The 16,932-nt window shown below is 36.4% G+C and overlaps 3 protein-coding genes across 4 annotated transcripts in view; all 3 read right to left on the bottom strand.

The window, feature by feature from the left end:
* Nucleotides 1-414: 414 nt before the first annotated feature.
* LOC114739546 (ribulose bisphosphate carboxylase/oxygenase activase 1, chloroplastic) overlaps nt 415-16,932 on the bottom strand; it is a 21,382-nt gene continuing 4,864 nt past the window's right edge. Inside the window, exons 2-7 of one of the 2 annotated variants that reach the window (XM_028927622.1) lie at nt 5,292-5,299; nt 2,296-2,395; nt 1,955-2,146; nt 1,311-1,783; nt 861-1,142; nt 415-706 (exon numbers count right to left, since the gene is read on the bottom strand). In XM_028927622.1, coding sequence (XP_028783455.1) covers nt 591-706; nt 861-1,142; nt 1,311-1,783; nt 1,955-2,146; nt 2,296-2,387 — 1,155 coding nt within the window. In that variant the 5' untranslated portion in view covers nt 2,388-2,395; nt 5,292-5,299 and the 3' untranslated portion in view covers nt 415-590. Of the gene's footprint in view, nt 707-860; nt 1,143-1,310; nt 1,784-1,954; nt 2,147-2,295; nt 2,616-3,266; nt 3,408-5,291; nt 5,300-16,932 lie in introns of those variants that run through there. The other variant, XM_028927620.1, reaches the window with a different exon arrangement.
* On the bottom strand, nt 6,310-8,155 carry LOC114739545 (uncharacterized). Its single transcript, XM_028927619.1, has 3 exons — nt 7,246-8,155; nt 6,617-7,159; nt 6,310-6,498 (listed from the first exon to the last, which is right to left on the bottom strand). The coding sequence occupies exons 1-3, from the start codon at nt 8,059-8,061 to the stop codon at nt 6,388-6,390; spliced, it is 1,470 nt and encodes a 489-aa protein (XP_028783452.1). The 5' UTR covers nt 8,062-8,155; the 3' UTR covers nt 6,310-6,387.
* Nucleotides 12,457-13,239, bottom strand: LOC114739596 (uncharacterized). Its single transcript, XM_028927677.1, has one exon. The coding sequence runs from the start codon at nt 13,237-13,239 to the stop codon at nt 12,457-12,459; it is 783 nt and encodes a 260-aa protein (XP_028783510.1).

Below are 16,932 nucleotides of genomic sequence, written 5' to 3'. Positions count from 1 at the left end.
TATTAAAAATTGGACGGATTATAGTTTATGCAACCAAACAAGTAAACAACATTACCCCATTCAAAAATCAGGGAAAAAAAAAAAAATCACCCGCACAGAGGCTGCGGGGTAACAGAGGACAAGGGAGAAGAAGCACTGGGGCCAAAAACTGCAGGCCCAAGTCTGTTCCTCCCAATTTGTTTTTTGGGGCAGGAAAATGGAATTATATTAAATATAATAAAATAAGATTCACGGGGTTCTGCCCATTGCTATTCCCAGCAGCTACAGATCATCCTGAATAATAACAAGAAGACATATAGCATGGGGACGCAAATCCCTATAAGAAAATTTTATATATTTCTAGCACGAATTAACACCAATTCGTTCGCCTGTCACCACCCAGCCGTTTAATATATCCACCTGCCAAGTTACAGAAGCAGTAAACACAATGTACCATTTCATATCAATGCCCCCTTAAATTTACAGGTCACTATAATATTGGTACACATAATGATTTTTCTGACAGACTTACTGCTAGTATCACCCTCCCTGCACTATTTTCTCTCCCAGTTTTCATTTTTATATCTGCCCAAAAATACAAAAGGAATCACTTAAAATTTGTAAGTGCAGCTTCCATCGTCACTCCTAGCCGTTGGATCATAGTTTTCAGCAGAAGGGTCTGCGCAACCTTCAGGGACAGGAACATGAACATGTTGAGCTCCTTGTCCTGCATCCACAAACATTTAGGCAACACTATCCCACGTCATATTTGTTCCAAATCTTACTTCTGTCACAATCCTAAACCGCAGGTTAAACCAGTTGAGTTGGTCTGCATCTTAAAACTACGCTTCAAGAAAGGACATTAGGATCATGGATGTTACCGTAAAAGTTCCCGGACTTCATGGAATCTTCGTTGGCGTCTCCAAGGGCTGCCTCTTTGAGGTACTTGTCGGACAATTGAACCCTCTTCACATTCTCCTGCTCTTGCACAAGCATGTTTCCATACTCAAGCAGCTTCTCTACAGTCATCTTTGGCTGCTCAAAAGTTGGAGGACCTTCTTTTGAGTTCACAAGCCTTCTCCCAATATTCTCTACTCCCACACCAGAAATCCAGTTCCTCACTTCATCATCATATACTCTTGCCCTCAATGCCCCAAAGAAGTCTGCACAAAATTGTGTAAAAGAAACTTCATCATTTACATTTTACATGCATAGTCTGATATCTGATGATATTGTTTAAATTTCAGTGCATTTTAGATATGAGATTTGTGATAATAGTTTACCAGCAAAGAGAAATAGAAAACTGGAGGTTGGATTGAGGTCAGGCTTACCAATGGACTGGCCAGGGAAGGTGTCAACAAGCTTGATTATGTCTTCCTTGGGAACATTGTCTGTTCTGAAGATACCTTGGCAGACACCAATGCGGTCTTCCCTAGTAGGCGCCCAGTAGAACTTCTCCATACGTCCATCGCGAATGAGAGGTGCATACAGAGTTGAGAAATCGTTACCAGTAACAATGATTGGCACCCGAGGATTCTCCTCTTTGTTGTACATACCAGGAAGCTGGACGTTGGTTGGGTTGTCAGCTATGTTCATTAAGGTTGCATTAACCATCTGGTTGTTCACTGTGTATTGTGTGGTTCCACCAAGCCTGCCAGCTCCTGCATCAAGGTCATTGATGAAGAGGCAGCACATTTTCCCTTTCCTGATGATGTCGGCTGCCTCTCGGTACCTTTGCCTGATCAACTTTGCCGGCTCTCCAGCATTTCCACTTTCCAATTCTCCAGCACTCATCATTATGGGGCTGAAAGAATTCATTGAGGGTATAAGATCAGACATTTGGGTAACAATCAAGCACAGTTTCAGTTATTATTTGTTCCCAAGTCTAAGCATCAATGCTTCATTCCTCGGACTTCAAAACCATTTTGTTCCAAGGGCGGAGAATGATTCATAGTAGTAAAAGAATGGAACTTACTTGATTCCCATCTTGGCAAAGACAAGTTCACACTGGAATGACTTCCCCTGACCTTTGCCTCCCCAGATACCCAAAATAAGAGGAACCTTGATGTTTGGCAAACTCAAAAAGTTCTTGGTGATGTGAACAACAACTTTGTCCATAAATGCTGGAGCAATATAGAAGCCATCCATCATGTTGTCCAGATTGTACCTTAAATTATATGCATGTTCGACGTTAAACATCAGCACAATGCAGTTTTTAGATTGAAAACAAACGTGTTCTATTCAAGACTATGGGAACTATGTCACAAATTTCTAAACTAAGGATTAACAGAATAATTTTATTTCAGAATCACTTACTGGCGAAGACCAGTACTGATGTAATCGTAGGAACTCATGACAGCATAGTGAGTGCCACTTTCCATGGGAGCTTGGAAGAGGGTGTCCACCATTCCCTTTCCTCTAGTGATATCTTGTTGGTCATCTGAAATGTCATAGGCAAGCCCTCCCCATCTATCCTTTTCAGTCTGCTTCTCTTCATCATACTCTATTGCTGCAGAAACCTTAAAATTCCCGCATGAATTCCTCTGGTTGGCAACCCTAGAGTTGATCTTCCTCAAGCTAGTTCCAAAGAAAGCTGAGCTTGTCACCGGAGCCCCGGTGGAGCCACTCAGGTTCAACTGCATCCATAGTTTCCAAATAAATAGCAAGACACATTTTTAAGAACAAATAAGTACGAACCCGGACAGCAAGAAGCCAAAATACCTACTCAGCATCCCAAAACAGAAAACAGCAATGGTCAATTTTAATCTTGATAGTGGGAAGTGGTACGGCAAGGACGGCATTACTGATCACGTAGTCATAGAGGCGCTATACTTTTTTTAAACTCAAAAGCTTTAAATTCAACTGCTAAAGAAATGTTTTTCACAACAAATCCGAACAATCTAGATATAGCTGAGAGAAAAACCCAAGATCTCAACCCAGGACATCCAAATATTTGTGGTTGATTTCAATTAATAGAACAGAGAGTGACAAATATCAAAGGAGCTGGTGAAGTTAAAGTGAAGATACATGTGGTACTTTAGTTTAATTTTTTAACACATTAGTTGACACACAAGAGCTTCGTTAGTTGAATTGCGTGATCCCATCTCTAGCAGCAAAATTAGAACATACAGAAAGAAAATAACTCAAATTTCAACGTAGAGAATCAAAATACAGAGCACAACCAACATTGAGAAACAAAGTGTGAAAGCAAACACATTTATGATCGGATGCAACAAAAACACGAACAGTTGATGTACTAAGACAGAAAAGCGGGGAGAACATAATACCGGTGCTCTGTTAACAGCTTTGATGGTGGACAGTGAAGCTGCCATTTTTGTATACAAAGCCAAAAGGATGGTATTAGGCAGTAGGGAACTTGAATTGAAGGGAAGATGAAGAAGACGAAATAGAGAAGAGTTTCAAAGTGTTTGGTGCGTGGGAAAGAGAGAGGTGAGGGTGGCTTTATAGTGGGATTGCGATGGATAGAGTGAAGCGAAAGCGAGAGAGCAGAGATAGGATATAGCTGTGGATTTTTGGGTAGCGAAAAACTAACAGCCACACAAATAGCAGCGGATTTGGCTGCATTCCGACGTGGCCTTTGGTTTTTTGTGTTGGTCTTTGAACCTCCATTCTGAGGATATACCAGACTTTATTTACAAACAAAATCGAGTCTTCTGGGAACTGTGCTGATTTGAGGTTCTTGTCTAAGCTTCAATCTTCACCGCTCAAATTTTCTATTTTTATTTCCCGAGACTATTACCCAAAAAAAAAAGATATAATAATGAGTTAATATTAGGGACATATTTTCTCAGGCAAAAATTGTATAAAATTCATATAACATTTTTTTTAAAAAAAAGTTATGGATAGTCAAAGAATTTTACTTGAAATTTCAGTTTTTTTTAGTGTCCGGGAAAATATTGTTTTATTCGAACCCGGATCAATTTGCTTAATAGATGTGTAAATGGAATAAATGAATAAATTTAGGAGGATAAGTAGAAATAGTGCAATAATATTAATACTTTTGAACAATAGTTTTCCTGGAGACTTCCAGAAAGTTGTTGAATAATTTTCATTTTGGATTTATTCAATGAGTTTATTATGTAGATATTATGTATTTTCATCCTTTACAAATTTATATAAACTTTATAATATACTATATATGTGCTTTTCAATTCCAGCTCTCAAATCTTGATTTCGTCTTGTTTATCAATAAGAAAAGTTGGTATCTTTCATTTGGGGACTTCCCTTTAATTTTGTAAGTTTAAAAGGAAGCAAGCATAATTAACCAACCAATGCAAAGACCTCCTGGATAATAGTTTTTAAGGAAGATTAATCTTTCGGTTGCTATAGTTTTCACTTACTTATAATTCAATCTTTATATTTTGACTCAGTATAATTTAATCCGTATAGTTTTGACTTAGTTGTAACTCAATTCTTGAAATTTGACTTGTTGTATCGAGTCAAAGTATAGGAGATGAGTTACAAATGTATCAAAACTATGAGAACCAAAAAATTAATTTTTCTTAGCTTTTACGTGCTGTACCCAACTTGAACTTCATATTTTAACCCATATTTTGTTTGACTTTAGTTAAGTTTGATTTTGTACGGTTCAAGTCAATTTGATTTCGATGAACGCTTCTAATGGTAAATTGGCAAATAAAATATCAAGGGATTTTGTACCAACAAATAAATAAATATATATATATATATATATATCAAGGAATTATTGGTGTTCTGGGTCAAGTTATATTTCTTTAAGTCGTTTGAACCTTATGCCTCGTTATAATATTATGCGATATTTTACAACAAAATAATCTTGTATAGATCTTAGGTATAATTTTCCAATAATATTATTTGTCAAATAAGTGAAATTTAGTTAGCTAATAAAATTGCTGGCACTTATATCGGGAAGCTTCTCTTAAGAAAATGACCATTATCCGTCAATAATACTTTCTTATTGTGGTCACAATTGAACCTGAAGTCCTGAATTAATCTTGAATCAATACTTCAGGTCATTGCATAAATAATTGCATTTCCAAAAATCTATCCCAAATGAGAAAGAAAGATGGTAAGCCAATGTAGAAAAATGACCCCCCCCCCACAAATAGCCTTACGTCTATCTATGTAATACTCCTCTGGAAAATATATATATATATATATATGCAAATATAATACTCTTCTGATTCTTAATATAAGATCTATTTAATTAATTTGATTAGATTAAGAAAGTTAAGTAAGTTAATTAATTATTAAGTTAAGTAAGTTTTTGCATAAGATTATTACTTGTAGAATTGACATTTAGACCATCATACCTTTGATGCTGTGATTTGTATCTTATCCTTTTTATCAATATTTTAAAAAATTTTAAAAAATTGCAACCTTACAAAATAGCTTTCATCGAAGTAAGCCCATATAATAAAAATGAACTCATGCTCCAAAACCCATGTTATATAAGTTGGTATGGTTTGGGCCCTTTTTACTAGCTCTAGATACATTACAGAAAATATTAGAATTTATACGTGTGTGTATATATATAAAGAAAATAAGGGAAAAATAGACATTTTTTTCCGGAAAGGAAAAAAACGGAGATACATCAATGCTTTTGAAGTTTTCTACATTCGTGAGGGAGAAAAAAGGAAGGCCAGAGGCCATAGGCCACCTCAATTCAAGCAAATTCCACAAAAAGATTTATAAATCATCAGAAAAAGAAATAATAAAATATAAACTGAGTCAATTCACAACTTTATGAAGACATGGATTATTTATTACCGGACTCATGGGACCTCTTTAATTTAAATTTCGAATATTTCAACATGCCCATTATATAACCCTGGGTCGGTGCATTTTATCATACGCTAAATTCTGAATGAAGTACTACTCCGGTTTTAAATATAAAACCCTTTTTATAGTATAAATTACACTACAAAAAGAAGTCTTATATTTAGGAACGGATGAGTATTTAAATACTATTTCAGGTCCTTAGTATAAGATTTTGTTTAACTTTTATTTTGACCCTAAATATAGGACCCCAATTTACTTTGTGTCTCATATTTATGTATTTTTTTTAAGATAGTTCTTCTAATAATGATAGTTATAATTAATACACTTGATTAGCAAGAATATTTTAGGAAAGACAACATCTACTTATTACAAATAACTAACTTAACTTATTTTCTTAATCTCCTCAAATTAATCAATTATTTTTTATATTTAGGACTAGAGGTAATACTATTCCGGTTCTAACTATAAGACTTTATTTATACTTTATAATTTATAAATAAAGTCTTATAATTAAATTAGTACGGGAGATAGTATAACTTTTTTGCCCCTGTTTTTCCGATCTTCTTTAGATCACCTTAATTGGATTTCTTGATACCTCTTACTTTCCGTGTGGCATGCATAGTAAAACTATGGTGGAGTCACACTCTCGAATCGATGACAACCTCTGACTTTGATCACTACTGTGCTCTCCACGCCATTACTGTCATTCATTACCTCGCAACATTGTCTACGTGGCGCCTGCTCATTGGAGTCATCCCCAAACACACCATCCAAACAAAACAATTCTTAATCTTATCCTCCACAATATATACATACCAAGAAAAACATTGTCTGAATATTCAACCAGCTCCCTTACCTTATTCCACAGGTCTCGAGTAAGTCGAGGGGCAGTGACGTTTACCAAGTCAACACGCATGGTCGCCGTGTAGTTATCTCCATTGCATTTCTTTTCCAGCACATCCCCATACCTCATGTACGTGGATCGGGTCTCCCCTCCACCCGCGCTCTCTACCCGATCCAAGAAGTAGACCACCGGCCTCCCGCACGGGTCGCTCACTGATCGGATGTTGAACACGAATGGCTCATCACTCCAACTCTTCCATGTCTGAAACGTCCCCAGCGCTATTTCCAGTTCTTTCGCCGTCAACAGTGAAGGATACAGCTGTACACTGTAGCCCCATGATACCGATATCGACCAGTTCCGTTGTAGGTCGTGGCAGATACTCTGTTGCAAGATCCGTCCTGGATCCATTTTATACGCCTCCACTAGCTTCTTGTATGATTCAACCCGGGTTGAGCTCGGAAACAGCTGGTCTACTGTTTCCACGTGGTGCAGCGACACCAGCGGCGCCACCGGGTGTGACGCCAGTAACCCATATAAACTCCCTCGTATATCAACCTGAAACAAAATTATTTTACGTGATGCATATAACTACTCAAATGCAAATTTTTTCCAAGTGTGAAATGAACGACGAGGAAGGAGACCTGATGAAAACCACGTTCCTTGGTAGTTTGAACGCCGATCTCACTAACGCAGGCTTGAATCTTCTGATCACCTCCATACAACTGAGCGTATCGATTGACGCAGCCGTCTAGAATTTTCACAAGCTCCTCCGCGAGGGGATAGCTGATGGCATATCCACCGCCGCCAAACGCCGTCTTGTAAGAGAATATGACATCTTGTTCCACGCTCTCTGAATCTGCTCCTATGTAGTACAAATCGTTGTGGTCATACTTCGCCAATACTGTAACTAAGTTCTCGGGGAAAAACAAAGTGTCGTCATCTCCCATGACAAACCACCTCACGTTTTTTAAGCCCAGTTCGAAGCTTTCCTTTAGGATTCGCGTGAGTCGAACGGCGGACCTGTCACCGTACCAGCAGGTGTAGTTGAAGGACGATGTATTGGCGGAGACTTTGTAGGGAGGCGAAGTCTGTGGCCATGTCTCGTTTTCCGGAGGATTTTGGTCCATCCACACGAAGCCTTTGGTAACGCTAGGCTGCCAGTATAGCTCGACGTATGGCCGGCGCTTGGGCCAGGTCTTGACGGAGCCGGCGAGACCGAACAGAATATGAGAGATATTAGTGGGCTCTCGATCGTCCACGGCAGGAGCGGTGTTTGTGGTATAGTGCTGAATGTAATGGTTGAAGTTGAATTGTGGAGTACGATTGTAAAGATGAACTTTGTGGAAGAAGAAGATGAGGAGGAGGAAGGGGGGAAGGACGAGACAGATTTTGAGGAAGATAGAGAGAGTGAATTTCCATGATTGAAGATGTTGAAGAACTTTGGAAGAAGAAGACATGGGAAAGTGGAAGATGAGCAGTGTTTGGGTGGGAGGATGGAAACTGTGTGAAGTAACAAAAGCTGAGGTGTTATTGGTCGTAGTTGGACATGGGGCATTATTGGTGCGTAGAATAAACGCTGAAGGCGATCTTTGGCAGTGGAATGGACCCGAATTCACGGGACATCCTCAAATTAACGGAGCTTTATGTGTTTGTCATAATAATGGAAAAATTAGGCCATCTTATTCAAAATGAGGTGGTCACTGGGAATTGGCTACCCTTTCGATTGAAGCAACATGGTACGGCCATTTCTCATGTTTTCTTTGCAGATGATCTCATTTTATTCGCGGAGGCTAGTCTGGATCAAGCAGGTCTCATTAAAGCATGCCTGGATGACTTCTGTGCAGCTTCAGGGGAGATAGTGAATAATATGAAATCCAGGATTTTTTTCTCAAAGGATGTGAATCATAATCGAAGGGACGAGATTAGTAAGTTTCTTGGGTTTACCCCACGAGCGACTTGGGGAAATATCTGGGAGTTCCTCTACAGCATGACCGTGTTTCAAAACATACATTTGAGTATGTGCTCAATAAGATGGACCAACCGCTTACTAATTGGAAGGCAAATACCCTTTCTTTGGTAGCTTGATACACATTGGTATCCTCGATGGTCTCGGCAATACCGAATTACCCCATGCAATCAACATTGTTACCGGTTAATGTCTGTGATGAGATCGATAAAAATGTCGTAACTTTCTCTGGGGTAGCACGAGTGCATCAAGGAAGATACATAATGTGGCTTGGGATGAAGTTTGCAAGTGTAAGGAACAGGGTGGCTTGGGCTTGAGACACGCTCATAAGCAAAATATAGCCTTTATGATGAAGCTTGGCTGGGCCTTGTGAAACGACGGGATGCTCTTTGGGTCCAACTTTTGAGAGAAAAGATAAATGTGGTGATGATGTAATTCCTCATATTAAAAAGCACAAAAATGTCTCACAGACTTGGAAGGGTATTACTCTAGCTTGGGAATATACCCAAAAAGGTATTGGTTGGCATCTAGGTAATGGTGATCAAATTCGGTTTTGGGAAGACGCTTGGCTACCGAACCATGATCATCTTCGTTCTTATGCGATCAGAGATATTGCAGAACCTATGCGTGATGAAAAGGTTGCTAATTATATTACTGCTTCAGGTTCATGGAACTGGGATCGTTCTACTTTGTTCCTCCCCCCTGCAGTGCTCACAACGGTAGGGCGTGTTCCGCTTCAAGCCATTTGGGGCTCATCTGATAGTCCAAGATGGAGACTTACTAATAATGGAAGCTTCACAGTGAAGTCTGCATATAACATGCTTTGCAGCCAGAATGCGAACACTAATAGGAATTTATGGAGGAGGATTTGGAAACTGCCAGTTCCCCAAAGGTGCAAAACCTTCCTCTGGATTTGTAGGAGGGGCAGGTTACATACGAATAATCTACGAACTGTGCGAGGGATAGATAATCATTCGAATTGTGACCTTTGTGGGGCTACATGTGAACATGCACTTCATGCGTTGCGTGATTGTCAGATCGCACGCGCTTGCTAGGAAGCACTTGTACCTAATCAGATTAAGCTCAAGTTCTTTGATAGTGTGGATTTTATACAGTGGATCAACTGGAATATTGGTCTAAAATGTAGAGTCTTGGAAGTTCCTTGGTGCATTTGGTTTGTTGTCTTAGCTCGGCAGATTTGGTTGAATAGGAATGATGGTGTTTTTAATCGAAAATCAAAGGGAAGTCTCTCTGTTGTTGCCCAGTCAAAGGCCATTATTGCGTGTTCGTATGCGAGTGCCAATGGTCTTAATAGTCAAGCACGATTGATTTGTAGTTGGCAACCACCTTGGGTGGGATGTATCAAATACAATGTTGATGGAGTAGCTGGCCATGGGGACTTGGTGGCAGCATGTAGTGGTGTGGCTAGGGATCATGAAGGGCATTGGCTTGATGGTTTTATGTTTCATATCGGCAAAGGTAATAGTTTTCATGCGGAAGCTTGGGCTGTGCTTTGGGGCCTTAAAAGAGCATGGGATATGAATTGGAAATGGGTCGTCATTGAAACTGACTGTTGGGAGCTTGTGGAAATTCTTGACACTGGTTGGCATGATGAACACTTGGACAAGGACATTCTTGTTGAGATTCAAGGATGGCTAGGAAAGGATTGGGACGCAAGCTTAGCATGGTGTGGTTGGGATGCAAATACAGTGGCTGCATGTTAGCCAAGAAGCCGCTGAATGTTGTTGAGGGAATAAGCTTTCTTTATTCTCCTCCGGATTTTGTTGTTAATCTTGTTATATCTGACGTAGCTTAGCGCTTTTGCTGATGGTCATCAAAAAAAAAAAGGTAATGTACGCGACCAGAGTAATGGGAATACAAACCTTATTTCATTTCGAGGACTTTGCAAGCAGTAATTAATATAAGAACTCATTTTATTTTTATTTTGATTCTAAATACAAGATCTTAATATACTTTATCTCTCATATTAGTAAGGATATTTTAGAAGAAAAAAACATCTATTTATTACAAATAACTAAATTTATTTTTTAAATTTACTCAAATTAGTCAACTGGCTATTATATTAAGAACAGGAGATAGTATTACTTTATAGTTTTGTCCTTTTATATAACCGATTACATAACTCGATCACACTAACTCATGGACCCTCGGGTCATTCTACTTAAGGCGTGACTTAGATAACTAATTACATATATTAAAAATTTAGTTGAATAAGTTATATGCTGAAAATATGTGTTAGATTTTTATGATTTCCTCTTTAATTGCTTGTGTTGAAACTAACTTCCTATGAAAACTTTTAATATATGTAATTAATAGAGACAACTGTACAAAAAAGAGAGAGATAACTTTAAAAAAAATAGAAAATAAAATAAAATAAATCTTATATTTAGTGGTAAAATAAATCTTTTAAATTCTAACTAATTTTAGGATTGCATGAGTAGTATATTGTTTTAATATTAACTGTCTGACTTAAATTACTGGAATGTTTATAGGAGTCATGGTCCGTCCTTTTTTTATTTTTTATTTTTTTTACCAGAAGGAGTCATGGTCCGTCTGACCAGGCCGACAAGAATTACTGTTTTGCAACACGACAATATTTTATTATGCGGGTTAATACCAGAGGGGGCATTTGGCCCAAAAAATAAACCAGCGGAGATGCTAAAAATTTCTATGCCACTTAGATACTGTTTAACACGAAGCATTAAAAATAAACAGTAAGAATTAGAATTGGCATTAAAAAAAATTGTTAAAAGTTTATTTAGTATGTTATTTGGGATTAGATAAACCTGTATTTATGAAATCGGTGCAAATATGGTATTTTCCAATATCACCTATATAGAATTGCCTAATCTCATATAATAAAAAATTACTCATACTAAATATTTTTTAATGATTTTTCTCAATCTCAATTTTAATAAGAAATTATTCATACTAAATACTACCTCCGGTCCTTATTATAAGACCCCGTTTGACTTTTTATTTGGTCCTAATTATAAGACCCCAATTCATTTTGTCTCTCATATTTATACATTTTTTTCAAAGATAATCCTTCTAATAATGATAGTTCTAGCCAATATACTTAATTAGCAAGGATATTTTAGGAATGAAAACACTTATTTATTATAAATAACTAACTTAACTTACTTCCTTAATCTCCTCAAATAAGTCAACTGGGTCTTATAATTAGGACCGAAGGTAGTACTTCTTAATAATTTTTCTCAATCTCAATCTCAAGCCTTACTCTTTATTTATTTTTAATACTTCATACTAAATGTGACTTAAAAGAATTGGATCTCAATGGCAACGGATTTACAGGTAATTAATTTCAATTTCTTTTTCGGCATCCGCAGATTCACTCTTTTTTTTTTTTTTGGTTCTTCCTGTTGTCCTATTTGTAACCATTCCCCATCATAATGGGCTTGGAAAGCAATTGAGCGTAAGGCCCGCGTGTGTCTGGACCAAGCATGCAACGAAAATCAGGTGTCCTGATCTCCTGTGATCCCGTGAACACTCCTATTCATGTTTCTCTTTTAAGATTGTTCTTAGCTTTGATTTTTTTGTCAAATCAATAAGTTCTTTCTCTTAAAATGGGTATGTGGAAGCTTGTACATATTTTTTTTCTGCAAATATAAAGATTTTACAAGAGAGAAGAAAAATATTGTATTACTTGTTCATATATACATACATATCTCATCTACGTGTGATCTGATTGTTTGATTTGTAATTTCTTGGCCTTTCCATTTTGACATCTGTTTCAATTTTTAAAATATTGGAACCATACACAAATTGATTCAATTAAAGGAAGACCTAGTTATCCACTTCGGTTTTGGAAGTCAGTCTCAGAGAGGTCGATGAGGACGGCCATTCAGGCAAACTTGCCCCATGCCCTGGAGGCAGTGTTGTGGTCAATTCTCATAACAGTTCCCAGCACCTCTCCTATTGCTCTAATGACGTTCTTCTTGTAATATTTGGTTGGTAGCCCTGGGATTTTGATCCAAGCCAAAACTTTTGACGAAGTGTGCAAGTGTGGGGAGAAATTTGGGGACCACGGTTGAACCATAAGATAGTGACTGAAGATGACCCAAGGGCCCCCCAGGAGAACTTCATGGTAATCTCTTTTGCTGCTTAGTTTGGCAATGAAGCAGTTGCCTTCCACATCGGTAACCTGCACTGTCCCTATAAGCTTCCAAAGGCTTAACATGTTGTTTCTTAAATCATCATACCTGATATATCCGCCAAGCATTTTGACCACCACCGCATATTTCATGCTATCACTGAGCAGTTTATGTATACGCGGCGAGAAAGCAATGGAAGGAATGGGTCCTATTTTGTCTATATTAATGTCTCCTTTGTGGAACTCCAAGTCTTCCTCTCCCCCACTGTGTCCAGTGAATTGGTTGGGCAGCATATCTTTGAACGAAGGCGGAGAGACTTTCGAGCTAGTGCCAGTGTTGATGCTTTCTGTTACAATCGGTTCCTCATCTATCGGCTCATCGTCCGATGGAGTAATGAGGTCATAGGATAGCATGTTCGTGTCATCCTGGCTGGATAAATCTCGAATCTTAACCTTGTTAGTGGACCTGTCATCGTCTGGGTGTGGGAATGAATCTTCTTTCTCTTGGAGTTTCGTAGTGACAAACTGTTCCATGACTTCCTTCCTCCTATGTCGTTTATAACAAGGGACGGACAAAGCACTAAACGAAAATCGGGTGTCCTGATCTCATTTTATCCAACGAACACTCCTATACATATTTCTCTTTTAAGATTGGTCTTAGCTTTGATTTTTTTTTTTTGGGTCAAATCAATAAGTTCTTTCCATTAAAATGGGTATGTGGAAGCTTGTACATATTTTTTTCTGCAAAGGTAAAGATTTTACAAGGGAGAATAAAATATTGTATTCCTTGTTCACACATACATGCATATTTAATCTGTGTGCGATCTGATTGTTTGATTCGTGATTTGCCAGCCTCTTCATTTTGACATCTGTTTTGATTTTTAAAATACTGGAACCATACACAAATTGATTCAAAATAAAATATTTTCAAAGTGCATTCTATAAGGATATTTGATTTTTCTTTAAAAATCATGAAATTAGAAAAGAAAATATTATTTCACTCAAAAAGACTACATCAGTTTAATGTCTTCATGAATTAGTCAAAATCATATTTCAATCATGAAATACTAATTGATATACTAAAATTCAAAGTATTGTAAAGTGTAACACAATTCTAAATCTAATTTCTTTTTGGGTAAATATCCGTTTAGCACCCCGAATTATTTTTGGAGGTGCATCTAATACCCTAAAGTGTTTGATGGTGCAATTTTGCCCATAATGTAATTAATTTGGTGCAATTTCACACCTCCAATAACAGTTTAGGAAAAGGACATAATAGAAAATACCACCTTTTTTTTTTAAAAAAAAAAGGCACTTGATAAACTGGGCTTTAGCTTTTTAGGTTTTCTAAAACACAAAACTCTGGCTGTGGCGGTGTCCCCTGCGTCAGTATTTGTGTTGGTTCAATCTAGTATATGGATGTTCTGCATTTACAGAAAGAGACGACTGGCAAAGAAAAGAAAATTAGGCAATCTCCAAGCCGTTATCGGACCAATTTTTCAGACGTTTCAACTGTCAAATTTATTACTCCTCCTCTCCTTAATATAATACCTATTTAATTAATTTGATTAGATTAAAGAAGTTAGAAAGTTAATTAATTATAAGAAAATTGACATATTTTTTCTAAAACACTATAATCATCTTTCTTAATACCCCAAAACACCATAATCATTTTTCTTAATACCCCATTCTCCCTCTTCTACTTGATTATGATTGAGGGAGTATTCATAGGGATAATTTAAATAAAATTGATAAATATGAAAAATGAGTCTTATATTTAGGATTAAAATCAATTTAAAAATTGAGTCATATATTAAAGATCGGAGGAGTAGTATTTTTCCGTAGCAGAGTACTTTGAAGATCTTTAACTTTCTTGCATTAAATTCCTTAATTTTACGTTTCTAATGGAATGTTAAATGTACAGTTTTTGCATTGTTCAAAATCCATTTTTGGAGACCTCAGGCTCTCCGTCTCATCTTCCCGTGCTCTCCTGTCACTGCATCTAGAAGGCTTGCCTCATCACCCTTCCTCCTGATTCTCTCTTTTTTTATTTTTTCATTCTTCCTCCTCATTCCTCAAGTCCGCCGCCCTCCCCCTCTCATTCTTTCCTCCTCTGGCCGGCTTTTTCTTTAATTCTTCTACAGGGGTTGGGGTTACCGCTTTCGCATGGGTTTTCAAAAAAACCCAAAATGCTAAAGCTTAGAATCAGATCACCAGGTTCAATTTTTCTTTTGAAAAATATACAAGTGGCATTTTCTATGCTTAGGTGTCATTATTATTAAAAAAATAAAATGCTTATCTGGCAAGAATCAACCTCCGTTTTCTAAGCTGTTATTGGAGGAGTGAAATTGCACCAAATTAATTATATTAGGAGCAAAACTGCCCCACTAAATATTTTAGAGTGTTGGCTGTACCTTCAAAAATAGTTCGGAGTGTTAGACGTGTCTTTACTCTTTCTTTTTTCATTATTTCCTAATCCTAATGATTTTATTGGACTAATTATATGTAAAAAAATCTTAGTTCATTGACAAAAATAAAATAGCACTCACCTTGAAATAAATTATAACTCAAGATTGTTTTTTCTTTCAAACAAATTATACCAAAAAAAAACCATAGCCATATTAATCTTAATCGAACTAACCATTACAACAATAATAAATAATTGTTAGAAAATAATTCAAGAATCATGTGTCCTGGCTAATAATACTGAGAACAAGAGGAAATAAATAACAAGGGATCAGTTGACAATAAAAGGGGTCAATATATAGTATCATCAGTATGAATCTAATTTCATTCATTCATTTTGTATTCTTCTTCTTTTTGATAACATGAATCTAATTTCTTTGTTTTAATTGAATTTGTATCTAAAAATAAAAAAATTAAGAACGAAGAGAAAAGTGGACTATGCAAGTGCTTGTTTATAGTTCGTATAAATGGAGATAAAACACTTATCATGCCTAATAGGTTTTTAATTAGGAATGTTTAGCTTAGCCTTTTGTTTGCGCTAATAAGTAAACATACCTTCCATCATCTGGTCATTTTAGAATTATCCTAATTTATTTATAATATGTACTAATTATAAGACAATATTCATACATATAACATATTAAAAAAATTTATTTTATACATCAGGAAAATATGATCATTAATGTTTACCGGCTTAATACAACTTTTAGTCCGTTAAATCTATCTTCATTTTGACTTTAGTCCTTCAAGTTTCAAATCATAGGTTTTGATCCTTCAAGTTTTTTTAATTTAAAATATTGGTTCCTATATAATTCAATAAAAATTTGAACCATTTTACCTCTAAAAGGATCAAAACCTCTTATTTGAAATTTAAGTGACTAAAACTACAATGAGAGTAAATTTGAAGAACCAAATTAAAGATTATATTAACTCATGTATATTTATACTATATCCACTTTTACCTTTTAAGGCAGCCTAATAACAAATATATTCTTAATTCTTGGACCACTGTGAAATGTAAATAGCAAGTAGATAGATATAGCAACACTCACATATTACGTGCGAATAGACACTTAGACCTTTGTGACGTTAAGAAGGTTCATAAATTAATACTCCTCCGGTCCTTAATATAAAACTCATTTAACTAATTTGATTAGATTAAAAAATTAGGTGAGTTAGTTTTTTATAAGAAATATGATAAATTTTTCCTAAAACATCATAATCATCTTTCTTAATACTCTCTCTCCCTCTTCTATTTGATTATGGTTGAGGGAGTATCTATAAAGGTAATTTAGAGAAAATTGATAAATATGAAAAATGAGTCTTATATTTAAAATCAAAACCAACTCAATAATTAGATCCTATATTAAAGATCGGAAGAGTAATAAATATTGTGGAGGCAAGATAACAAAATAAAATCACAGGTAAAGTTACCTCTTATCTTTAGAAAAAGAAATAAATGAGCAAGTGTTGGCGTCCACGTTAATTATGAAAGTGGGCCACGCGTGGATGGAAGGGCACATGAATGAACATTTTGTACTGTGTTCGGTGAGACGACAATTAATAAAGGACGACATTTTATCCTTTTGTTGGTGAACCATTCCTCCTCCTAAATTCCGCGTGTCCACCTTCATGTTTAGGCCAACCCCTCCCTCCTCTCCACTTTATTTAACAACAGTGCTATTAAAAAATACATAATAATCTCAAACATGGCCCATATATATTAATAATAAAATAAAAACCTAAATCAAGACAAGTAAA

The sequence above is a fragment of the Neltuma alba genome, unplaced genomic scaffold (assembly GCF_004799145.2).
Source record: "Neltuma alba isolate B1F8T4 unplaced genomic scaffold, ASM479914v2 tig00002863_pilon, whole genome shotgun sequence".
NCBI lineage: Eukaryota > Viridiplantae > Streptophyta > Magnoliopsida > Fabales > Fabaceae > Neltuma > Neltuma alba.
This window is presented reverse-complemented; position numbering and strand designations above follow the sequence as displayed.